A 26,094-nucleotide genomic window follows, 5' to 3' on the forward strand; every position below is an offset into this window, starting at 1 on the left:
GTCTAACTACAAGCACGTTATTAGACATATTCTGGCTCTAATTCATGAATGATGATTATCAAGTGCGTTGCTGTACAATCACATGGTCGGGCTTGATGGTACTTTGTTGTTAGAAGTTTGCTTTAATGAAGCATCTCAAGTGTAAAATTAGAACTTCTTGTCTAGTCCTTGCAAAACAAACTTCATGAAGTATTAACATTTGCAGGGTATTGCATTGACATTTTGCTAACTGTTTTGTTCTCAATTTTAGGTTCGACAATTTGTCATTTCTGTGAATGGCCTGAATGTTCTTCATGTAGACTATAGAACTGTCAGCAATCTCATTCTCACTGGCCAACGTACCATAGTAATGGAAATCATGGAAGAGATACATTTCTGAAAAGAAATGGTCATTCGGAAGCATGCTACCGATTGTGTAGGGGCACTGGAAGATGAAAGTGAAATTGGAAATGCACACCTGGCCTTTTGTATGTCAGAATAAGGGAATGTACAACATAACTCTTTGCTTCAGGCGTTAAAACATTGCCTTGTTTGTATACATTTTAATTTGCTTACAACTGCCTCATTACGTGAATGTTTAAAATTCTCTTGACACTGGAAATAGGATGTGCTTTTTTGAGCTACGTGGTATACGAATTGTGTTGCAGTCATGCATCAGACACTTGAAAGCAGAAAATGACTTCTATTGGTGCACGTTTTACTAGAAAGAAGCTTTATGTGGTAAACGGACATTTTGATTGCTACAATGGGAAGTAGGGTGTAATTAGATGAGTTACATTATACACATGGAAGAAATACCTCAACACTTTAAAGAGTAGATTTCTGCTAATACTTTGGAAACCAAACTATTTGTTATTTTCTGTCCCCCAGTACAGTTTTATCTTCTTTGAAATGAAAGTTTAAAAAAATGCACAAAATGCTTGCGTGCAAAATATCCCTACAGATAATTGGCACTCTTGAATGGAGAATGGGATCTTAGGAAGTGGTGGAATGAGTCTTCCTAAAATTAGAATTACCATTACACAATCTGGGGTGCGATCTAACCACAATAAAGCAGTTCTGGGCTGGATTAGCGGGGTCATTCCTGGTGCCCCCCCCTTCAAAGCCCCAACTTACCTGTTAGGGGTGTCCTCGACGGGAGACCTCAAACCCCACCACATACAGGCAGGTCATCCCCAAACGTGACCCCCGGTCCGGGCACAATACCAGCATGGCACCTTGGAACTGGCAGCCTGGCAGTGCTGTTGTCAACCTGGTAGTGCTATGGTGCCCAGATGGCAGCAAAAGTGCCCAGTTGCCACCCTGCCCAGAGGCCGACCCCTTGCAGGCCACCAATTGCCTAGGAGACACCCCAGGTACTGTTTTCACTGTGTCCCTGTTTGTCGGGACCAGTACTGAACAGAGCCTGGCTGAAATCTCCTCGGCAAGGCCGGTAGATGGCAGATGGCTGTTCAATCGGCGAAGGCGACTTCACACTGCGGGATGGGCGGGATCCAGATCGTAACGTCGTGTGAGATCTGGTTAGATATCGCAAGGTGTAATCGCTGTCAGAAAGCCTGGGGGAGGCCAATCCTGGCACGGCTTGGGTCACTATCAGTTGCGGAGTCTGCACGTTCTCCACGTGTCTGCATGGCTTTCCTCCGATTTCCTCCCGCAATCCAAAGATGTGCAGGTTAGGTGGATTGGCCATGCTAAATTGTGCTTAGTGTTCAAAATTGCCCTTAGCGTTGGGTTACTGCGTTATGGGGATCGGGTGGAGGTGTGGGCCGGTGCAGACTCGATGGGCCGAGTGGCCTCCTTCTGCACTGTAAATTCTATTCTATCTGCCAGCTACGTCATGCCCCCGTTTGGGCGCAATGTGGGGTAGATTGCACCCATGGTATCTCATGCAAAAGAAAGATTGTGGGTAGGATTCTCCGTTTCTAAGACTAAGTGTTGATGCCAACACAGAATTTGTGGACTTTCACAACGGAAAAACAGGCGCCGCACCTGGACTGATTCCATTACTGTTGAGGAGCTAGCACCGCCGCCATGTGGGACACAATCGATTCCAATGAAAAATGGTGCAGGATTTGCCGAGCCCATGATTGACACTCAGGACGCTGACAAGCTGAAGCCACACATACACATTACAATCCCCAAACACTCATCCCAGCCAACAAGATGGCACTGATTGTGCTGGAGCACACTCATACAGCTGATGGGTCGGCTGGGGCCAGAGGGAACCTAGCGGGGGTGCAGTGGAGGGACACCTGTACGGCCCATGGCACAAAGTTCAAAGTTGGCTGTTAGTGGTGTACGCAGCTGCATGGCTGCCTTGCCGGCAATGGTGTTCCATGCCCGTCGATCTATCCCGATTCCACAGCCCACCACCTGGCCACCCAGCCCTGGCAGAAGCCCCTCGACCAGCAGCACAGCTGTCAGCAAACTATGGTGATGTTGGACACTTTCTCCCTCAGCAGCCATCACACCTGTGTCACGATTTTGAAAAGCACAAGTGAACCGCGCTGTCGGGAACTCGACCCATCGGAGGCGGAGAATTGCAGAAAATACCAGGTCAGCCCTGCTAATTATATGCAAATGCTGTCGAGGTGCTGGAGCATTGCAATTTGGTGTCAAATCGGAACCTGCCGCTATTTTGACTTCTGAACTGATTCTCCGCCCAATCGCCTTTCTCCTCTTCAGCGTCAGCTAACGGAAAATCCCACCCTGCATTTCTGAAGGCAAAATCTGCTGCTCGAAGTTGTAAAACCTTAAGTGAAAAATCTTCAGTTTCCTACAGCTACCACTTTGCTGTATTGAATACCATGATTAAGATGTCATTGCAATGTACTGGGGAATAAAGGTTCAGCAAAGTTTTCTTGCTTCAGAAGCATTCGGGTCACTTTGTTGTAAATGTAACCTGGGTACATTTCTCACATCTCCTTGAGGGTATGAATATCAGAAAATGTTAAAGGGCAATGTTGAATGTAGAAATGAAACTCTTCTAATAGTATCAAGAGCCAATGACATTGATCATTCCATTAATTGGAAAGATTGAGCCAATGCTCGGACAGTACATTGTTTAATTTCAACAAAGGGAGCAAGGCAAAGAAGAAAAAGTTGCTTTGATATTTACCACTGACATTTTCGTTGAAAGAGTACCAAACGTAACTCCAGATGAAATAAATTGCACTGTCTGCTAGGGAATCTTCAATCTATATTCTGGATCCATTACAGAGTATGCTTTTGTCTATTGTCAGCCCGAGCCATGTAGGTCGAGGTATTACTTATCTGACGTTGTGGCTCTAATCAAGAATGCAGCAAACAATATCTAGGATGTACTTTGCATTTGAATTTAAAATTTCGATTAACCATTAATGACCATTTAAATAGATTTTGGAGCAATAGTTCCGTGGTTCCAGAATCTCCTTGTTCTGTATTTTAAGTTGGTTTTTTTTTTAATGGTTCTTGTTTTTTTATGCTGTGATTTGTCAAATTTTATACACACTGACACCCTTTTTGAAAATACACCTTGCAGCTTGAATTTACGTCAGACTAACATTTGTGACGGCAGATTTCAAACAGTTGTATAAATTGATCCTGTAAATAGCATTAGCTGCAGTGTCAAGCTCTACTATATAAGGACTTGTGATGAGCAAGAACAGACATGTGAACTTTCTTGACGGTTTCTGTACAATCTGTGCATCTATCTACCTCGTTGACTCTGTCCAATTGGAAAGGAGAAGGAGGATAACTTTGCAATGTTAAAGGTTTGGTTTGCATTTGAGTAGCGTACCCCAAACACAAAAGGGAAAATCAAATCATCCTAGTTTGATTCGGTACTGTTAGCCATCATGCTTTTCCAGTAAGGTATAATTTAACGAACAACAGAAGTATTATTAAGAAATATAAAAAAGTGCTACTTATGATTTGCAGTTTTATGGCAAATAATAGATGTGATCAGATATAATCTGGTGCACTGTGTCCGAGGTACAGCTAGTAAATTAGATGTTCCCGTCTGTTGTTCAGTGACTCAAACTTGTGAGTGCCATTTACAGAGTGAATTGAGTTCACTATTCAATTATCTCATAAGCATTTGTGTAATGTTATTTGGGAACGTTTATTTCTGTTTAATTTTTTAAAAACTAAATGTGAGGCTGGTTTCATAAATCCAACATTGTCACGTTGTGTGTTTGCGTTTTGTCATTGGATTCTGACAGTGTAATTCATAACTCAGTCCAATCAGGCCGAGGCCTGGAGGACCGCATTACCAAACCTTGCCTCGAGTATTACATTAACCTTTTTGATGCTATTTAAATTACAGCAACTTCAGTTAATCATCTACTACAGTGGGACATTTACAAGGATTAATGCTTCCAGCTTTTTATTTCAGGTGATTCTATTTGGACGCAAATATTTTTAAAATAAGTTGTCTTATGTAAAAGAACATTTTTGTAACTTGTGTGAAGGTGAACAATTCTAAGCATATATCGAAAACGTTTGCACTTCTGTTTAAATACTTAAAAATCCTTAATCAAAATGTTTTGCACTGGTGCTACATGTGAAGGGCTTATTAATCAGCTTTAAGTAATCAGTCTGAAAGTTTGAATGCATATTCAAGTCAACTCTTTTCTGGTGGATCTAAAGCCAGAACCCCGACATTGGGAGAAGGAGCACTTCCCACAAATCTAAATTTTCATTTCAGCCCAATGGATGATTGTAGGTTACGCCTCATTCCCATTTCTAAAACAACTTTTTGTTATTTCACTCACCCCATCCAAATTGGCTGAGAGCAGCAAGGCTCATCTGTGCTGCTTTTAAACATGTTTTGTGGCTATGCCTAGAATTGACAAGAAAAATGCCTATGAAAGTTTAACCTTCGTTTAGACAGGTGGTGATGACTGTTTTAAAAGATTAATCAGAATTTAGATATAAATTTATTTTTGTAGATGGATATGTGGCTTTTTATTGGCTGATATCAACTGTACCAAAATGTATGTCACCACAAACCATTGTAAGTGAAAATGTGAAATAAACCCGTGTGCTAATCAATTCTTGGAAAGATCTATTCTTTCAACATTCCATGCAATTTCACTGCATAAAGTCAGTGTTAGGAGTAATCTGAATGTAGCTCCTCAAGCCTGAACTGTTTGATTTGAAACGGACAGTCATTCCACACAGCCGTTGGTTATGTGTTTGGTTAGTTCTGACTTGGACACAAAGAAAAAAGGCAATATTGGATCACAGAAGAAATGTACAAGGAGCAGCTAATCTGATAGTGTCTAAAGTCAAAGCTCCCTCCAATGCTGTGCTTCCAATGCATTGTTAGGCGACAATAGTCATGAGCAGGGTTTTTCAAACCGCAGGTCGCGACCTGTGGGTGGGTTGGGGGTGGATGTCGGGAGGGTCGCGGAGCGTTCGGTTGTGGCATTCCCGATCAAGGAAGAAGCGCCCAACATCCACAACTGGAACCATCTGGAAGAAGTAGCAGCATTTTTGCTAAGTTTGATCATACAAAGGTATGTAGAGAGACAGATGGTATTGAGGAGCCGAGAGACTGCAGAAGGACCTGGATGGCTACGAGAGTGGACAAAGAAGTGGCAGATGGAAAAGTAGAAGGTTGTGCACTAAGGTAGGAAGAATAGAGGCAAAGACTTTTCTAAATGGGAAAAGGCTTCAGAAATCAGAAGCACAAAAGATGTTCTCACTCAGGATTCTCTTAAAGTTGATATGCAGGTTCAGTTGGCAGTTAGGAAGGCAAGAGCAATGTTTGCATTCATGTTGAGGGGGCTAGAATATGTTGCCTTTTCTGTGGCTTGGCTGTAACCATGGCAATCAGTGAGGCTGCTCCCCTTTTGGTATCTATATTCTAATGCTCAGAGTCGCCAGGTATCAAATGATACCACCACAAGGTTCAACCGGCTATCGATCAAAGAGCCAACCACCAGTTAGTTAGTTCAAGGTCAAGTGTACTTTATTTACACACAATTAGTCATGCAACATAAACTACTAGTTAACTACACCTATCGACTAAGACAATCGGTACTTAACTTCAGGCACCCGGCTTTGGTCACAGGAACAGTGGCCGCCATTCGATTCTGGATCTATCGGGTTCGAAGGAGTAACTGCTGCTCAGCTAGGCTCATCCGTCTGGTAGCGAGCGTTGAACTTGGACTTGCTTCTGGTGGCGCTTCACTTGGAAACGGACGTAGCCGGGGCGCCAGGTCCAAGGGAGGACGAACGCATGGCAGGATCTCTTCTTATCCTTGGGGGTTTTTGTGCTCTTTTGGGCGGTCCTTCAGTTTGGACCCCTGTAATTGGGTGATCCCCGATCACTCTGTTCGATTTCGAACCAATAAATGGGCGGGTGCCTGGATGGCTGGGTGTGTCCCAAGTGGTCACTGACCCTGTTGTTTACGCTTCCTGAGTACAGGGAGTGGCACCAAAATGTCTGGGACTGTACCGGTCGCTCAAGTACCAGTCCTTTGTCTTGGTGGAGATCGGCCATCAAATGCTAATTGGTCCATCAAAATGCTAATTGGTCGGAGTTTCAATACCATTTGAACTCCTTGCTTGCAAATATACATTTCCAGGCTCTGAGCCTTCCTGAATCTTGCTTTGTCCATTTTACCCGCTTTGCTTTGCGAGTTTCTCTGTCCCTAGTTGTAAGTGGCCATCCCAGATGGCTACAAATACAAGAGCAGAGATGTACTGCTGAGGTTGTATAAGACTGGTCAGATCCCTTTTGGAATATTGTGAGCAATTTTGGGCCCGTATCTAAGGAAGGATGTGCTTGCGTTGGTGAGGGTCCAGAAGAGGTTCACATGACTCCCGGAATGAAGGACTTGCCATATGATGAGCGGTTGAGGCATATGTGTCTGTACTCAATGGAGTTTAGAAGGATATGGGGGATCTTATTGAAACTTAAAGAATACGGAGGCCTGGGTAGAGTGGATGTGGATAAAAGCAAATTACTGCAGATGCTGGAATCTGAAATCAAAGGGAAAATGCTGGAAAATCTCAGATAGTCTGACAGCATCTGTAGGGAAAGACAAGAGCTAACGTTTCGAGTCCCGATGACCCTTTGTCAAAGCTATAAGACCGATGGTATTGAGGAAGCATTCAAATTCAACAACTTCAGATGATTAGCTCTACCCCACCTCAACTCATTTGTTTTCAACCCATTTCATTTTAACTGTCTTTTACCATTTTTTCCTCTCATCTTTCTTTATATATATATATATATATATACATTTAACCCTCCCCCCTCCCCCATCTTATCCATCTTTCCTTCCCCTTTCTCCCCTTTGCTTGCCCCTTCCCCTCCCCCCAAATCTCCACCTGTCACAGTTTAGCCTCTGATGTTAGTTTCTCTGCTGTTTGACCTTTCACGTCTTTTGTTCTCTCTGGGGACTGCCATTAACACTCTTTCCCTGTGGTTTCTGTGACTATTTTCACCCTGTTTCCTTCGGTGTATGTGGCTATGACTTATCTTTCATTCTCACTCCACAGTATAAATATTTCCCACTTTCTCTATCTTATAGCTTTGACAAAGGGTCATCTGGACTCGAAACATTAGCTCTTTCTTCTCCCTACAGATGCTGCCAAACCTGCTGAGATTTTCCAGCATTTTCTCTTTGGTAGAGTGGATGTGGAGCGGATGTTTCTACTGGAAGGAGAAACTCGAACACAAGGGCACAATCTCAGACTAATGGGATGAAATGAGGAATTTCTTCAGCCAGAGGGTGGTGAATCTGTGGAACTCTTTGCTGCAGAAGGCTGTGGAGGCCAAATCATTGAGTATCTTTAAAACAGAGATAGATAGGTTCTTGTTTAATAAGGGGATCAGGGGTTATGGGGAGAAAGCAGGAATATGGGGATGAGAAACATGTCAGCCATTATTGAAGTCGATAAACGGCTGCCACCTGCACAGGTGGCTTGAAATGCAGAACAAGAATGGGTTCAATTCCCGTACTGCCCTCCTTGAACAGGCGCTGCAATGTGGTGACTAGGGGCTTTTCATAGTAACTTAATTGAAGCCAACTTGTGGCAATAAGCGATTATTATTATTATTACCTCTGAACGAACCCTAATGCTGAACCACTCAGAGCGAACTTGATTTTCTCAAGCCTGAGTAACCCAGCCATGTCACTAACCCATACCCCTGCTTTAGGGGGCTTCCAGACCCTCCACCCTAGTAAGATCCATCTCCGGGCTACCAAGGAGGCAAAGGCCAAAACATCAGCCTCTCTTGCCCCCTGGACTCCCGGGTCTTCCGACACTTCAAAAATGGCCACCTCTGGACTTGGTGTCACCCTCACCATTACCACCCTGGACATGACACTAAGGCTTCTATTGATTTGTGGATGATTTATTTCCAAACACACACGGCCATTTCTGTAGGAGGCTAAACTAGCACAGCTGATCTGATGGTGGATCTTCTCATCCACAGTGGCTTTTTGAGAGAGATGACTGCTGAGTTATGGAAGTGCTCAACATATTCCGGAGTCTGTCCTTCAACATACAAAGAATGGTTATAACACAGTAAGGGGCCATTCCGCCTATTGTGTCTGTGCCGGCTCTGGAACAGCATTGCACCCAATGCCACTCCGCTGCTTTTGCCCCATAGAACTATAGAATTCGGTTGATTTCTGGTGACGGCATATAGGTTGCACATTAGGTTCTTCCCGCCAGGGTACTTGTTTTTTTGGTCCTTTTTCAAGTGAAACTCAACAAAATACTGTTGAAAATTTCAAAACTTTTGGAGGAAAGGAAGTTGCCAGTGGAAATCCTTCGACAGATTCAGGGAGTTTGCGTGGCTCACCAGGAGGGAAGATGGCGGAATAGTCTCCAGTGAGTGAGACCGCTCCTGTCATGGAAGACATGCTGGCAGAGGCAGTGGCCTCAGAGTTTTAGAAGCAGTTTGGGAAGCATTTCAAAAGACAGTGGCAGGTGATAATGGAAACCCTCAAAAAATCGACTGAGGAGGCACATGGTCTGATTTGGGAGAAGGTAGAGAATAAGCCAGGTGAGGTGTGAAGGAAGTGGACGAAACCTTGTGATGGCACAGCAATCAAATCGTAATGCTGGAGGCTGAGATCTCATTGGTGGGTGAGTGAAACAAGATCCTGAGGGTGAAAGACAAAACCTGGGGCAGCACGGTGGCGCTTTAATTAGCACTGCTGCCACACAGCGCCAAGGACTCGGGTTTGATCCCGTACCCGGGTCACTGTCCTTGTGGATTTTGCACATTCTCCCTGTGTCTGCCTGGGTCTGACCCCCAGAACCCAAAGATGTGCAGGGTAGGTGAATGCAGGATCCAGTAGAACTCAGAGTTTAAGTGTACATGCCACTAGAGAACCAGACACTATCGAAACCCCCAGCCAATTTACATTCTAAGGCCCATTTCCCCAGGAAAAAAGACTTGTACTCAGGTATCAGATACAATTCCAGACACATCGGTGCCACTCCCTTCACCCAGGAAGCCCAAACAGCCAAGGTCAATGACCGCTCAGGACACGCCCATCCATCAAGGCACCTGCCCCTTTACATAGATTACATAGAATTTACAGTGTAGAAGGAGGCCATTTGGCCCTTCGAGTCTGCACCGGCTCCTGGAAAGAGCACCCTACCCAAGGTTAACACCTCCACCTTATCCCCATAACCCAGTAACCCCACCCAACACTAAGGGCAATTTTGGACACTAAGGGCAATTTATCATGGCCAATCCGAGTTGGTCACACCGCAGGTGAAGGTTACTGAGGGAGATAGAAAATGGGTGACCAAAAGAAAGAGCAAGAGTAGGAAGGCAGTGCAGGTGTCCCCTGCGGTCATCTCCCTGCAAAACAGATATACCGCTTTGGATACTGTTGAGGGAGATAGCTCACCAGGGGAAGGCAGCAGCAGCCAGGTTCATGGCACCGTGGCTGGCTCTGCTGCACAGCAGGGCAGGAACAAAAAAGGCAGGGCTATAGTGATAGGGGACTCGGTCGTAAGGGGAATAGACAGGCGGTTCTGTGGACGCAATCGAGACTCCAGGATGGTATGTTGCCTCCCTGGTGCAAGGGTCAAGGATGTCTCGGAGTGGCTGCAGGACATTCTAGGGGGGGAGGGTGAACAGCCAGCTGTCGTGATGCACATAGGCACCAACGATATAGGTAAAAAACGGGATGAGGTCCTACAAGCGGAATTCAGTGAGTTAGGAGTTAAACTAAAAAGTAGGACCTCAAAGGTAGTAATCTCAGGATTGCTACCAGTGCCACGAGCTAGTCAGAGTAGGAATGTCAGGATAGATAGGATGAATGTGCGGCTCGAGAGATGGTGCAAGAGGGAGGGATTCAAATTCCTGGGGCATTGGGACCGGTTCTGGGGGAGGTGGGACCAGTACAAACCGGACGGTCTGCACCTGGGCAGGACTGGAACCGATGTCCTAGGGGGGGTGTTTTCTAGAGCTGTTGGGGAGGGTTTAAACTAATGTGGCAGGGGGATGGGAACCGATGCAGGAAGTTGGAAGGTAGTAAAACAGGGACAGAAGCAAAAGGAAGTAAGGGGAAAAGTGCAAGGCAGAGAAGACATAGTCAAAAATCTAAAAGGGCGACAGTACAAGGTACAGTGACTGAGGGGAGCTCAGTGAATAGGCCCAGTAATAACAAAAGGAATAAAACTGGAGATGTTAAGATTCAAAACAGAGGTAAAAAAACCAACAGAAGTGTACTTTACCTGAATGCTCGTAGTATTCGGAATAAAGTAAATGAGTTGATGGCACAAATCATCGTAAATGACTATGATTTAGTGGCCATTACTGAAACATGGTTAAAGGATGGTCACGACTGGGAGTTAAATATCCTAGGGTATCAAACTATTCGGAAGGACAGAGTGGATGGTAAGGGAGGTGGTGTTGCTCTGTTATTTAAGGATGACATCCGGGCAATAGTAAGGGATGACATCGGTGCTATGGAGGATAAGGTTGAATCCATTTGGGTGGAAATCAGGAATAGTAAAGCGAAAAAGTCACTGATAGGAGTAGTCTATCGGCCACCAAATAGTAACGATATGGTGGGGCAGGCAATAAACAAAGAAATAACTGATGCATGTAGAAATGGTACAGCAGTTATCATGGGGGATTTTAATCTACATGTCGATTGGCTTAACCAGGTCGGTCAAGGCAACCTTGAGGAGGAGTTTATAGAATGTATCCGCGATAGTTTCCTAGAACAGTATGTAATGGAACCTACGAGGGAACAAGCGGTCCTAGATCTTGTCCTGTGTAATGAGACAGGATTGATTCATGATCTCATAGTTAGGGATCCTCTCGGAAGGAGCGATCACAATATGGTGGAATTTAAAATACAGATGGAGGGTGAGAAAGTAAAATCAAATACTAGTGTTTTGTGTTTAAACAAAGGAGATTACAAGGGGATGAGAGAAGAACTAGCTAAGGTAGACTGGGAGCTAAGACTTTATGGTGGAACAGTTGAGGAACAGTGGAGAACCTTCCAAGCGATTTTTCACAGTGCTCAGCAAAGGTTTATACCAACAAAAAGGAAGGACGGAAGAAAGAGGGAAAATCGACCGTGGATATCTAGGGAAATAAGGGAGAGTATCAAATTGAAGGAAAAAGCATTTAAAATGGCAAAGATTGCTGGGAGATTAGAGGACTGGGAAATCTTTAGGGGGCAACAGAAAGCTACTAAAAAAGCTATAAAGAAGAGTAAGATAGAGTATGAGAGTAAACTTGCTCAGAATATAAAAACAAACAGTAAACGTTTTTACAAATATATAAGACAAAAAAGAGTGGCTAAGGTAAATATTGGTCCTTTAGAGGATGAGAAGGGAGTTTTAAAAATGGGAAATGAGGAAATGGCTGAGGAACTGAACAGGTTTTTTGGGTCGGTCTTCACAGTGGAAGACACAAATAACATGCCAGTGACTGATAGAAATGAGGCTATGACAGGTGAGGACCTTGAGAGGATTGTTATCACTAAGGAGGTAGTGATGGGCAAGCTAATGGGGCTAAAGATAGACAAGTCTCCTGGCCCTGATGGAATGCATCCCAGAGTGCTAAAAGAGATGGCTAGGGAAATTGCAGATGCACTAGTGATAATTTACCAAAATTCACTAGACTCCGGGGTGGTCCCGGTGGATTGGAAATTAGCAAACGTGACGCCACTGTTTAAAAAAGGAGGTAGGCAGAAAGCAGGAAATTATAGGCCAGTGAGCTTAACTTCGGTAGTAGGGAAGATGCTGGAATCTATCATCAAGGAAGAAATTGCGAGGCATCTGGATAGAAATTGTCCCATTGGGCAGACGCAGCATGGGTTCGTAAAGGGCAGGTCATGCCTAACTAATTTAGTGGAATTTTTTGAGGACATTACCAGTGCAGTAGATAACGGGGAGCCGATGGATGTGGTATATCTGGATTTCCAGAAAGCCTTTGACAAGGTGCCGCACAAAAGGTTGCTGCATAAGATAAAGATGCATGGCATTAAGGGTAAAGTAGTAGCACGGATAGAGGATTGGTTAATTAATAGAAAGCAAAGAGTTGGGATAAATGGGTGTTTCTCTGGTTGGCAATCAGTAGCTAGTGGTGTCCCTCAGGGATCCGTGTTGGGCCCACAATTGTTCACAATTTACATAGATGATTTGGAGTTGGGGACCAAGGACAATGTGTCCAAGTTTGCAGATGACACTAAAATGAGTGGTAAAGCGAAAAGTGCAGAGGATATTGGAAGTCTGCAGAGGGATTTGGATAGGTTAAGTGAATGGGCTAGGGTCTGGCAGATGGAATACAATGTTGACAAATGTGAGGTTATCCATTTTGGTAGGAATAACAGCAAACGGGATTATTATTTAAACGATAAAATATTAAAGCATGCCGCTGTTCAGAGAGACTTGGGTGTGCTAGTGCATGAGTCACAGAAGGTTGGTTTACAAGTGCAACAGGTGATTAAGAAGGCAAATGGTATTTTGTCCTTCATTGCTAGAGGGATGGAGTTTAAGACTAGGGAGGTTATGTTGCAATTGTATAAGGTGTTAGTGCGGCCACACCTGGAGTATTGTGTTCAGTTTTGGTCTCCTTACTTGAGAAAGGACGTACTGGCGCTGGAGGGTGTGCAGAGGAGATTCACTAGGTTAATCCCAGAGCTGAAGGGGTTGGATTATGAGGAGAGGTTGAGTAGACTGGGACTGTACTCATTGGAATTTAGAAGCATGAGGTGGGATCTTATAGAAACATTTAAAATTATGAAGGGAATAGATAGGATAGATGCGGGCAGGTTGTTTCCACTGGCGGGTGACAGCAGAACTAGGGGGCATAGCCTCAAAATAAGGGGAAGTAGATTTAGGACTGAGTTTAGGAGGAACTTCTTCACCCAAAGGGTTGTGAATCTATGGAATTCCTTGCCCAGTGAAGCAGTTGAGGCTCCTTCATTACATGTTTTTAAGGTAAAGATAGATAGTTTTTTGAAGAATAAAGGGATTAAGGGTTATGGTGTTTGGGCCGGAAAATGGAGCTGAGTCCACAAAAGATCAGCCATGATCTAATTGAATGGCGGAGCAGGCTCGAGGGGCCAGATGGCCTACTCCTGCTCCTAGTTCTTATTTTCTTATGTTCTTATGTTCAGAACAAGTAATTATTATGAGGGAGGAAGTGTTAGGTGTGGTACAAATTGAGGTAGACAAATCCCCAGGGCCAAATGCCATCTATCCCAGATTACTGAGTGAGACAAGAGATAAAATCGCTGGGCCTCTAACAGAAATCTTTGTTTCCTCGTTGGCCACAAGTGAGATCCCAGAGCATTGGAGGATAGCCAATGTTGTCCCATTATTTAAGAAGGGTAGCAAGGACCATCTGGGTAATTATAGGCCAGCGAGCGTGATGTTAATGATAGTGAAATTGTGGGAATAAATTCTCGGAGATAAGGGCTGGATTCTCCGCAGCCCCACGCCAAAATCGCGGCCAGTGCGGGGGCGGAGAATCCAATTTCATGTCGTAATTGGGCCCAGCGCCAGTCCTGCGATAATCCGGCCCCGAAAATCGGCATCGGTACGCCACGCCGCCGGGGGACCGCCGAGCAATCCTCCGCTCCCGACCACCCAAGTTCCTGACGGAGTGGAATTAACCTGCTATTGCCGGTCAGGATGCTGGTTTGGCATTTTCGGACTCAGTCCGCAGCCGCCCTGGTCGGGGGCGGGGGTATTGGAGATTGGGGTGGGGGGCCTTATAGGCGGCCATGCTAATTTTGGGAGGGCGGTCCGGGTCGGGCGCCGGGCCGATCGGGGTTACTATTTGGAGGGTCCAGCTCCCCGGTCTGCATCTGCCCTGGAGCACGGCTCGACCGCTGGAGGCCGCCACCGTGCGCATGCGCGGTGACCTGTATCTGCAGCTAAAGCTGCTAGATTCACTCCGGGTCTCTGCCAGCCCCTGCAGGGTATTCAGTTTGTGTAACTTTTTTCAGGAATTTTTGGAGTAAAACTCCAGCGTTTTTATGCCGGTGTGGGGACATAGTCCCATTTTGGGAGAATCCAGCCCAGAATCTCTGCACATTTGGAAGTTTTATTAGCGACAGACAGCATGGTTTTGTATGACAGAGGCCATGTCTCACTAATTTAGTTGAATTTTTTGAGGAGGTGACAAAAATGATTGAGAACAGAAGGGCTGTGGATGTTGTCTACATGGACTTTAGTAAAGCATTTGAGAAGGTCCATCATGGCAGGCTGGTGCAATAGATTAGATCACATGGGGTCAGGGGTGAACTAGCTGGATGGATCCAGAACTGGCTTGGCCACAGAAGGCAGAGGGTAGCAGTGGAAGGGTGTTTTTCCGAATGGAGGTCTATAACTAGTGGTGTTCCACAGGCATCAGTTCTGGGGCCTCTGCTCTTTGTAATATACATAAATGACTTGGAAGAAAAGGTAGCGGGTCTGATTAGCAAGTTTACGGATGATACTAAGATTGCAGGAGTTGCGGATAGTGATTAAGATTGTCAGAGAATTCAACAGGATACAGAATTGGGCAGTGAAATGGCAAATGTAAAATTGCTTTGGAGAGAGTAGAGAAAAGATTTACCAGGATGTTGCCTGCTATGGAGGGTATTAGCTATGAGGAAGATTGAATAAACTGGGATTGTTTTTCAGAGAAAGACAGAGGCTGAGGGGCGACCTGATAGAAGTTTATAAAATTATTAGGGGTATAGGTAGGGTGAACGGATGGGAGGCTTTTTCCCAGGGTGGAAATGACAAATGCGAGGTGACGCATTTTAATAGATCCAATTCAGGTGGGAGCTAAAAATAAATGGCAGAACCATCAGGAACTTGGACACACAGAGATCTTGGCATGCAGGTCCACAGGTCCTTAAAGCTGGCAGCACAGGTGGAAATGGCGGTAAAGAAAGCATATGGCGTGCTTGCCTTCATCGGACGGGGTATCAAGTATAAAAGCTCGCAAATTATGTTATGGTTATATAGAACGTTGGTTAGGCCACACTTGGAGTATAGTGTCCAATTCTGGTCACCACACTACCAGAAGGACGTGGAGGCTTTGGAGAGAGTAGAGAAAAGATTTACCAGGATGTTGCCTGATATGGAGGATATTAGCTATGAGGAAGATTGAATAAACTGGGATTGTTTTTCCGAGAAAGACGGAGGCTGAGGGGCGACCTGATAGAAGTTTATAAAATTATTAAGGGTATAGGTAGTGTGAACAGTTGGGAGGCTTTTTCCCAGGACGGAAATGACAATTACTAGGGGACACGTTCAAGGAGAGAGGGGATAGGTTCAGTGGAGATGTGCCGGGGAAGTCTTTTCCACAGAGGTGGTGGTGGCCTGGAATACACTGCCGAGTGATGTGTTTGAGGCAGATATGTTTGCGACCTTTAAGACTTATCTGGATAGGAACATTAACAGACGGGGCATAGTAGTAGACAGGTCTAGGTAGGACACATGATTGGCGCAAGCTTGGAGGACCGACGGGCCTGTTCCTCTGCTGTGCTCTTCATTGTTCTTTGTACCAGAATGCCGTTCTGAATGCTATTCAAGTACAAGGTAACAAGCTACGTCTGTGTGGGCCTCTGCCCTGCCCACTGGTGGGGAAGCTCATATTCTATGCATTCTACAGGGAGATCAATTATTGTATCTCCAATGGCCTTGTGGGGATTATTACATCCTTTCCATCCCGTCAGAAAGTTCCCTTTCAGTAACTGCCTCGAGGGGCTTTCTTCATCACTTCGCATGTGGCTGCACCTGTGCCAGGAGTGTGGTCAGGTCAGAGGGTGTATATCGAGTTATCTTCCATGTTAAACAACTGAGGGTCACTGCTGAGAGTTCGCTCCAGTTGCAATGTCATCCAGAAGTGCTGATGCGTCTGTGTCCATGGCTGAGGCCAATTCATCATCATACTGCTGGCCTTGACGCTGGTCTGTGGTGGGTTGTGCCTTCTGACTGTAATTTTGGGAGGGCGGCCCGGGTCAGGCGCCCGGCCGATCAGGGTTACTATTTGGAGGGTCCAGCTCCGCGGTCTGCATCCGCCATGGAGCACGGCTCGACCGCTGGAGGCCGCCACCGTGCGCATGCGCGAAGGGCAGTAGAGGCACTGATATGTCCAGCATAGTTTCCTCCGAACAGATTCCCTGCCCTTCAGGTAGTCCACGTGTTTCCAGAAGGTCGTCTCCCTGGTTTTGATTTTATATGAAACTGGACCTGTTTTCTCGATAATGACTACTGGGACTCACAGGACGCCATATCCGCAATTGCGGACATGTACCGCCACCCCTGGTTTGAAACCTCTCTCAGGTGTCCGGTGGGTATTTTCCCTGGACGTCTTGCCTCATCTCTACTTTCCTGCCAAGACATGGGAATGTTCAGCTCAATTGGGTCTGGAGACATTGACCCATCAGTAGTTCTGCCAGTGCTATCTCAGTCGTGATGTATGGCATAGTCCGGTAGTGGAACAAGAACTGTGCCAGCTTTGCTTTCAGGGAGTCCATACTCGGTTTCCTCATGTCGTGCCAAATGTTTGAACTATTCGCTCTGCCAACCCATTTGAGGACACATGGTACGAAGCAGTCCGGATGTGCTTTACCCCATTGGCACGCATGAATGCCTGGAACTCCTCACTGGTGAATGGGGTTCCGTTGTCAGTGGCAAGTACCTCCGTTACCTGTGGCAACTACATGATTGGCTTAGTTTCTCTACGGTGGCCCTTGAGGTAGTAGTGGAAATCCAGTGTCCGCCCAGCCGCTGCAAGTGCATCCACAAGGAGTAGAAACATCAACCCCAGGAACAGCCAAGTGTAGTCGGCATGCAGGCACACCCAGGGGCACCCTGGCTATTCCTAGACCAACGTCGGAGCTTCAAGTTTTCTTGGCATGCCGACTACTGTTTTACCATGTTCTCGATGTCATTGTAGATTCCAGGCCACCACACATAGCTCCTCATGAGCATCTTCATCTTTGAGATCCCAGGGGCCACCTTGTAGATCCTGCAGGAACGTGCGTTGACCTGGCCGCGAGCTTCCCATAGGATACCATCCTGCATGCTTAGCTCCTGTTGCTTCGTGAAATAGGCCGACAGCTCCTCCAGCGGACTTCCTTGCAACCCACCATGCAGGATGATGTGCCATAGTTTTGCCAGCATGTGGTCTCTCGGAGTCCACTTGTGGATCTGCACGGCCATCACGGAAATTGTTCATAAAGTTCTGAGTAGCGATGACATCGTCCGTTAATGGTGGAGAGGGCGAAATCACAGGCAGTGGGAGTCGACTGAGGGTATCTGCATTTGCTATCTATACTCCTGGGTACTGCTTGAACGTATATTCGTAAGCCGTGAATAACAACGCCCATGGGAGACCGGCCAGGCAAGCGGCCCTGTTCACTGTCAACTTGTGGTCACCACAAAGACAGACCAATTTATCCGGCTTCAACACTGGGACCACTGGTGCTGCCCATTCTGCGAATCAGAAGGGCGGGTAATTGCCAAGCTTCCCAAATATCACAATTCAGTTACTACCTTTGCAAAGAGGGCGTGGGGGATTGGTCGTGCCCTGGAGTATTTGGGTTGGACCTCTGGGTCAATGTAGATTTTCACCTGGAAAACCTCCTGATATTTCCTGAAGACCGCGTACGAACTGGCGGTGCCCATTCGGAAGATTTGCTGCCAGTCCAGGTGAAGTGTCTATAGGCAATCTCAGCCCAACAGGTTGGGTCCCGGCCCTTGTACCACTATCAGTGGAAGCAGTGGTACCTATGATGTTCTATGGTTCCCCGGTATACGTTGCCAGCCATCCTTGGTATCTCACAAGCCCAAGGGCAGGATGCCTATACGGATTAGACTCCAGGTTTCACCCCAATCTCTGTTATTGGGGGTGAACGTTAACCTGGAGTCTAATCCGAATCATGGCTACTTTCGGGGCTGTGATGCAATTCAGCCGCATCAGGTAATTCTCCTTGGCTTGGGTAACATGCAAGACCCTGGCTCAGGGCAACACCATGAACGCTATAATCAATGGAACCCTGAAGCCCCTTGTCAGCATTCTTGTGTAATAGGGCAAGTTCAATGGCTCTGCCAATAACTTCCTCTGGATTGCCACGTTGTTGATCCACACACCTTAGCATCTTGGAGAGGGATGAGCCAAATTCACAAAGTTCTTCCAGCTTTCAGAGTGGCATCAGGCGTTCCGTTACCGACTCCCCGGGAGAGCACACAGCCATGTTAAACCAATACCTTTGCATTATCACTGATGGTTTTGGGTCATAGTGATTTGCTACTAACTCCACAAGTTCATCGAAGGATTTTGAATCCGGGGCTGCCAGGAAAGTGAGGGTCTTGATTATGGCAAAGGTTGGGGCCCCGCAGGCAGTCAGAAGGATTACATTCCATGGTCCTCTCTACTGATGTGGTTCACCTGAACGAAATACAGCATTAGCTCGGTATATTGTGCCCAATTGTCTAGGCCTGCATCAAAGGCCTCCAATTATCCAAAAAGTGGCATATTTGAAATTCTTTTGACCTCGTTCCAGTGCCGGAGTATCCCAGGGCGGGCAGTCCTGTCCAGCATTGCAGTTCTTTTTACCTCATTGGATGAAGATACAGGAGGCCTGAATGGGTGCCACAGTAGCACAATGCTTAGCACTGTTGCTTCACAGAGCCAGGGTCCCAGGTTCGATTCCCGGCTTCGGTCACTGACTGTGTGGAGTCTGCACGTTCTCCCTGTGTCTGCGTGGGTTTCCTCCGGGGGCTCCGGTTTCTTCTCACAAGTCCCGAAAGACGTGCTTGTTAGGTGAATTGGACATTCTGAATTCTCCCTCTGTGTACCTGAACAGGCGTCGGAGTGTGGCGACTAGGGGCTTTTCACAGTAACTTGATTGCAGTGTTAATGTAAGCCTACTTGTGACAATAAAGATTATTATTATTAAAAGGTAAGTGAACTGGAGTTTTATTGAAGCTTAAGGAGATGGCTGCTATGACAGCATGCAACACAATAGGTCTCGGTTGGAACTAACAGAAGTGCTGGTCCCAGACTGGACCAGCTTTTGAAGTGCAAGTTAATGGGCCCCAAATGGTCAGGCCTCCACCCACTCCCGAGGAAGCTCATATTCTCCGAGTGCGATGGGGAGATTGATTAGTGTGTCCCTGTCAGCCTTGTAGGGGTTATTACAAGTCCACAAAAAATAATACTTTGCACCTTCTGCACATTCCACAGATGTTGTGCAAAGCTATTTTAGGAGTTGCCAGGAAACCGTGTGAACAAGGGTTGGCAGGCCTGCAAACCAGAGGCCAGCAATGCAATTAATGATATAAACAGCTGTAAACAGAGAAATGAAGGCCAAAGCAAATTTAAGGGTCTGTTCTTGGCAAAAATACGGAGGGAAAGAAGCATAATGTATGTTGAAAAAGAGATCAATGATTGTGAGGGAACATTTAAAAGCCAAAGAAATAGGCAGGATAAAATTGCCAACGAACATTTATGAATATCTAGCAGATCTAAGTCAATTCCCCTTCTGGATTTGCTGGTCTCAGACCAATGGTTGGCACCCTTTCTCCAAACTAACTAAATGCAAACCATCAGCATTTGTTTTGAAGATCGAGGAGTGCACCTGCTTCTGGATGTCAACATTTGCCAAAATAATATATTTTGTGTTAATTTAGAGAATGGGTCAACAAAAGGAGGATTGTACAAAGCTTACATTGGAGATTGATGTTAATTTTCATGTTTGTACAAATGTATTCTTTGTCTAAGAGAAATTTCAGAATATTCAGTGTTCTTCTTCATATATTACATTATTCATTAAATAACTCCTCCGATATAGTCACTGTAGGACAATAGCTTTAAATTTGAGAATTTGGTTTTAAAAAGATCTATAAAACATTGAGCACTGTTTATACATTGCTTCATGGTCATTGCAGTGAGGCCTTTAAGTCAAACGAGAACTGACCACCATTAATTTCTGCATGTACAAGAAAGGTTAGGATTTGCTTTAATCTGATATGAGATTATATGAGATAATCTCAGGCGTTTGCTTTCTTTTTGTTTATAAATACCTTGTGGATTTGAAAAGCGACTCGAAATAATTAAATGGTTAGTTATTAATTCCTGGGATGCTGTAGGATTTCAGGGACTTGTTTAGCATTTGCTAGAATGCAGGATTAGTGATTCATGTCTGTTGATTTCCTTTTGTTGCCGCATCCTGAAGTGAGATAGCCAATACACTCTTGAGACAGGAAATGGGAAAGTAGGACAGGGCATTAAACACGTTTGCATCGGGTGTTTTGAAGGAACGATCATGTTTCTGAGGGCCTTGCCAGGGATGTGGGTGTTGCTGGCAACATTGCCCATCGCTAATTGCCCTTGAAATGAACAGCTTGCTGGGACATTTCAGAGGGCATTTAAGAATTGATAGCTGTTTGATGGCTGACACAAACACAAAGGACTGAAGGGCCTCTTGCTGTGCTGTAAAGATCAATAACTATGGATCCACTACATTGCTGTGGACCTGGAATCACATGTAGGCCAGACCAGGTACGATTGGCAGATTTCCTTCTCTGAAGGGCATTAGTCACCAGGTGAGTTTTTATGACAAGCTATAATACGTTCCCAGTAACTGTTAGTGAGTCTGTGAGGGATTTTCTGTGCGCCCCTGTGGCGTGTTTGGTGGTGGTGGAGACGGCCTCCCATTGGACAGTGGCAGAACTCCTAGTTCCGCTGTAATCAATGGGGTTTCTAGTTGTACGCGCCCACCCGCCGCCGGGATCCCACAGCGGGGGTTCGCCGTCAGCAGGGCTGGAAGATCCCGCCGGAGTGAATGGTCAGAAAATTACAGCCAGTGTCTTTAAATTTAATTAATTGAATTTAAATTCCAGCAATTACCATGGTGGGATTTGAATCTATGTCTTCAGAGCCTGGGCCTCTGGGTTACTAACCCAGTAATATTACCACTACCGTATCATATCCCCCTAACGCAATAAAACCTGTCATGTCACAATCAATCAGTGTGCATCATTAGGGGCCTAAAAGGATTTTGAACTTTTCTCAGCAATCAAGGGGATTGATAAAGATTATCTCTCTGGCTATGAAATTAGAGTGTAACTATTTTTATTTCTCAGCATGTCCACTGCTTAAAGATTTGGTCAAATACAATGAATGGATTATATTGGAACCATGTTTGGTTTGTCAGATTCAAATGTTCTTCCACTATTTTACTTAATGAACGGCATGAAAAAATAAGTATTCCTTTTGTGTACGACTCTCATCACAGATTTAGTTCTTCACTGAATGGCAATTGTCATCAGATGAGAGGGTTCAAATATTGTGATTTTCCCCATAATCCAGCCAATGGTTTAACAGTGTTGTCTGCAATATGCATGGGTGGAAATCCTTGCTGATATTAGCTACAGCACCTTGTATTAAGACTTGCTCCAGAATGCCACAGAAGTCGTTTGTCTGTACATGTGGACATTTGAGGACCCACTGTTTTACAAATATAGGACATAAATCAATGCACTTTGGAAGGAGAAATGGAGGCATAGACTATTTTCTGAATGGGAAGATGCTTAGGAAATCAGAAGCACAAAGGTGATTCTCTTCAGGTTAACGTGCAGGTTCAGTCGCGGTTAGGAAGCCAAATGCAATGCTAGCATTCATGTCGAGAAGGTTGGAATACAAGACCAGGATGTACTTCTGAGGCTGTATAAGGCTCTGGTCAGACCCCATTTGGAGTATTGTGAGCAGTTTTGGGCCCCGTATCTAAGGAAAGATATGCTGGCCTTGGAGCGGGTCCAGAGGAGGTTCACAAGAATGATCCCTGGAATGAAGAGCTTGCCGTCTGAGGAATGGTTGAGGACTCTGGTTCTGTACTGGTTGCAGTTTAGAAGGATGAGGGGGGATCTTATTGAAACTTAGAGGATACTGTGAGGCCTGGATAGAGTGGACATGGAGAGGATGTTTCCACTTGTAGGAAAAACTAGAAGCAGAGGAAACAATCTCAGACTAAAGGGACGATCCTTTAAAGCAGAGATGAAGAGGAATTTTTTCAGCCAGAGGGTGGTGAATCTGTGGAACTCTTTGCCGCAGAAGGTTGTGGAGGCCAAATCACAACAACAAATTAAGACAGAGATGGATAGGTTTTTGATGAATAAGGGGATCAGAGGTTTTGGGGAGCAGGCAAGAGAATAGGGATGAAAAAAATATCAGCCATGGTTGAATAGCGGAGCAGACTCGATGGGCCGAGTGGCCTAATTCTGCTCCTATGTCTTATGGTCTTAACTGCATTTGTGTCAATACCAAAGTTTAATTTACTGATGGTCAAAGAATTGGCCAGGATTGCTGACAAAATCCAACACAGACAGACTCCCTCGTCCAGTCCCTTCTCCTCCTGAATTTAACAGCCAATGCATCTGAACAGGCCCTAATCTAAAGACATTACTGCTCCCAGTCCTTTAGCTAAGGTTTCAGTCTCTTTATTGTCAGTAAGTACACTCAAAAGTGTTGGCTGAAAAATTTAGAACACTTCATTCAAGATATTCTACTTGTATGTGCCCTGGACGGATGTGTCCTGGACAGTGATAATGTTAACAAACTATTGGAGGCGGAGCCGGGGAGAGGGGGGGGGTAGAAGAGGAGGGGGGGGGGGAAAGAGGAGGGGGGGGGAAAGAGGAGGGGGGGGAAAGAGGAGGGGGGGGAAAGAGGAGGGGGGGAAAGAGGAGGGGGGGGGAAAGAGGGGGGGGGGGGAAAGAGGAGGGGGGGGAAAGAGGAGGGGGGAAAGAGGAGGGGGGGGAAAGAGGAGGGGGGGAAAGAGGAGGGGGGGAAAGAGGAGGGGGGAAAGAGGAGGGGGGGAAAGAGGAGGGGGGAAAGAGGAGGGGGGGAAAGAGGAGGGGGGGAAGAGGAGGGGGGGGAAAGAGGAGGGGGGGAAAGAGGAGGGGGGGGAAGAGGAGGGGGGGAAGAGGAGGGGGGGAAAGAGGAGGGGGGGAAAGAGGAGGGGGGGGGAAAGAGGAGGGAGGGGGGGAAAGAGGAGGGGGGGAAAGAGGAGGGGGGGAAAGAGGAGGGGGGGAAAGAAGAGGGGGGAGAAGAAGAGGGGGGAGAAGAAGAGGGGGAGAAGAAGAGGGGGGAGAAGAGGAGGGGGAAGAGGAGGGGGGAAGAGGAGGGGGGAAGAGGAGGGGAGGAGAGGGAGGGGGCACAGAACTGAGCTGCATGCTGCCCAATGTAACAAGCTCAGATGCAACAACAACAATGTGTATTTACAAAGCACTGGTGACAAATAAAATACCCACAAGGAGCTGAATCAGAGCACCATTGTTTGATGGGAAATCGCTGGGGTGATCCACCACTGTATATATATATATGTGTGTGCCTGTATTAGGTGATGTACAGCAGTACCATTACAGGTTTGTCGGTAAGTCCCTGCCGGCTAGCTCCGCCCACAGGGAGCAGTATAAATATTCATGAGTTCTCCTGAGCTGCCATTCTACCAGCTGCAGTCGAAGGATAACATCTCACGGTAATAAAGCCTCTCTTGTACCGATTCAAGTCTTTGTGTGCAATGGTTAGCGCATCAATTTATTACCGTGAGATTTTCCGCATCACGGACATCAGAATTAAACCCGACCGCTTACAGCTGGATCCGCAATCACCGAACGCCAGAAAAGACTTTAACCACTGGCTGGCTTGCTTTGAGGCCTACATCACCTCAGCGGACCCTACACCATCGGAAGCTCAGAAAATTCAACTCCTCTACTCAAGGTTGAGCTCCAGCGTGTTCCCGCTGATACAGGACGCGCCGAACTACGCACGCGCCATGGAACTTCTCAATGAAAATTATGTCCAGTCGACGAACACTCTGTTTGCGAGGCATGCACTCGCCACTCGCGTCCAGCCACCGGGTGAGTCGATTGAGGACTTCTGGCGGGCCCTTATCCCTCTAGTACGGGACTGCGAGTGCCAGGGCGTCTCGGCTACGGTACATTCCAATCTCCTCATGTGAGATGCCTTTGTGACGGGTATTGCATCGGACCCCATCCGGCAACGACTGCTGGAAGGGGCCGCGCTCGATCTAGCGGTGACAAAGATTTTAGCGCTCTCTATGACGGTCGCTTCCCGTAACGTACAATCCTACCCTGCCCACCGCGCGGCCCACCCATCCTACTACTCGTGGACCCCGCAACCGACCCCCCTGACTGGGGCCGCTCCCGCGCAGTATGCCTGCGCTGCTCGTCACACCGCGCACCCTGGGGCCAGCAGAAGCACCCCTGCCAGCGCTGCCCGGCCTGCGCCGCGATCTGTAAATCCTGTGTAAGGCCACTTTGCAGCGGTGTGTCAGGCCCGCCCAGTTGCCGCTATCGTGCCCGTCCTCTCCCCCTTTCCTCAGCCGATCGCGCAATGGGCCCCGCCGTCCGCTGCTCCAGGGGCCACGTGCGACCAGTGGGCGCTGCCATTTCGCCCCCCCCCCCCCAGGTCCACATGCGATCAGTGGGCGCTGCCATCTTTCGCCGCCCCTGCAATGTGCGCTCCCTGGTCGCCGCCATCTTGCCCCACCCCACAATGTGCGCTGTATGGGCGCCGCCATCTTCTTCCCCGCAGATACATCGGACGCCGCCATTTTGTCCTCCCCTCGGGAGTGGACCACAGGACCCGGGTCGCTGCCGCTACTCGTCGGACTCTTCGGACGATCACCCGCTACTCGCCTGCATGACGCTCGACCAATCCTGTCCTCGCAACCTGGCTACCGCTTCAACGACGGTGCTCATCAACGGCCACGCGACCTACTGCCTACTTGACTCCGGGAGCACCAATAGCTTCATCCACCCGGACACGGTAAGGTGTTGCTCCCTCGCGGTCCATCTCGCCAACCAGCGGATCTCCCTGGCCTCCGTATCCCACTCTGTCCCGACCCGGGGTTTCTGTCTGGTCAAACTCACCGTACAAGGCGTTGAATTCAGCGGTTTCCGCCTGTACGTTCTCCCCAAACTCTGTGCGACACTTTTGCTGGGCCTGGATTTCCAATGTAACCTCCAGAGCCTCACCCTTAAATTCGGCGGACCCCTACCCCCACTCACCGTTTGCGGCCTCACGCCCCTCAAGGTTGACCCTCCCTCCCTCTTTGCCAATCTGACTGCAGATTGCAAGCCCATTGCCACCAGGAGCAGACGGTACAGCACCCAGGACAAGACCTTCATCAGGTCCGAAGTCCAGCAGCTGCTTCGGGAGGGCATTATTGAGGCCAGCAATAGCCCCTGGAGAGCCCAAGTGGTGGTGGTTAAAACTGGGGAGAAACACAGGATGGTCGTGGACTACAGTCAGACCATCAATCAGTACACGCAGCTCGACGCGTACCCCCTCCCTCGCATATCTGATATGGTCAATCAGATTGCACAGTACCGGGTCTTCGCAACAAGTGACCTGAAATCCGCATACCACCAGCTCCCCATCCGTAAATCGGACCGCCCCTACACTGCCTTTGAGGCGGACAGTCGCCTCTATCAGTTTCTTAGGGTTCCCTTCGACGTCTCTAACGGGGTCTCGGTATTTCAAAGAGAAATGGACCGAATGGTTGACCGGTACGGACTGCGGGCCACGTTTCCGTACTTAGATAATGTCACCATCTGCGGCCATGACCAGCAGGACCA

General features: G+C 47.0%; 1 protein-coding gene across 5 annotated transcripts in view; it reads left to right on the plus strand.

The window, feature by feature from the left end:
• Window positions 1–5,034, plus strand: part of deptor (DEP domain containing MTOR-interacting protein) — a 123,597-nt gene extending 118,563 nt beyond the window's left edge. For 4 of the 5 annotated variants that reach the window (XM_038809798.1, XM_038809796.1, XM_038809797.1 and 1 more), the window contains one exon: window positions 251–5,034. In XM_038809798.1, coding sequence (XP_038665726.1) covers window positions 251–379 — 129 coding nt within the window. In that variant the 3' untranslated portion in view covers window positions 380–5,034. The remainder of the gene's footprint in view (window positions 1–250) is intronic. The other variant, XR_005462134.1, reaches the window with a different exon arrangement.
• Window positions 5,035–26,094: the final 21,060 nt, after the last annotated feature.

This window comes from Scyliorhinus canicula, chromosome 10 (assembly GCF_902713615.1).
Source record: "Scyliorhinus canicula chromosome 10, sScyCan1.1, whole genome shotgun sequence".
In the NCBI taxonomy this organism is placed as follows: Eukaryota; Metazoa; Chordata; class Chondrichthyes; order Carcharhiniformes; family Scyliorhinidae; genus Scyliorhinus; species Scyliorhinus canicula.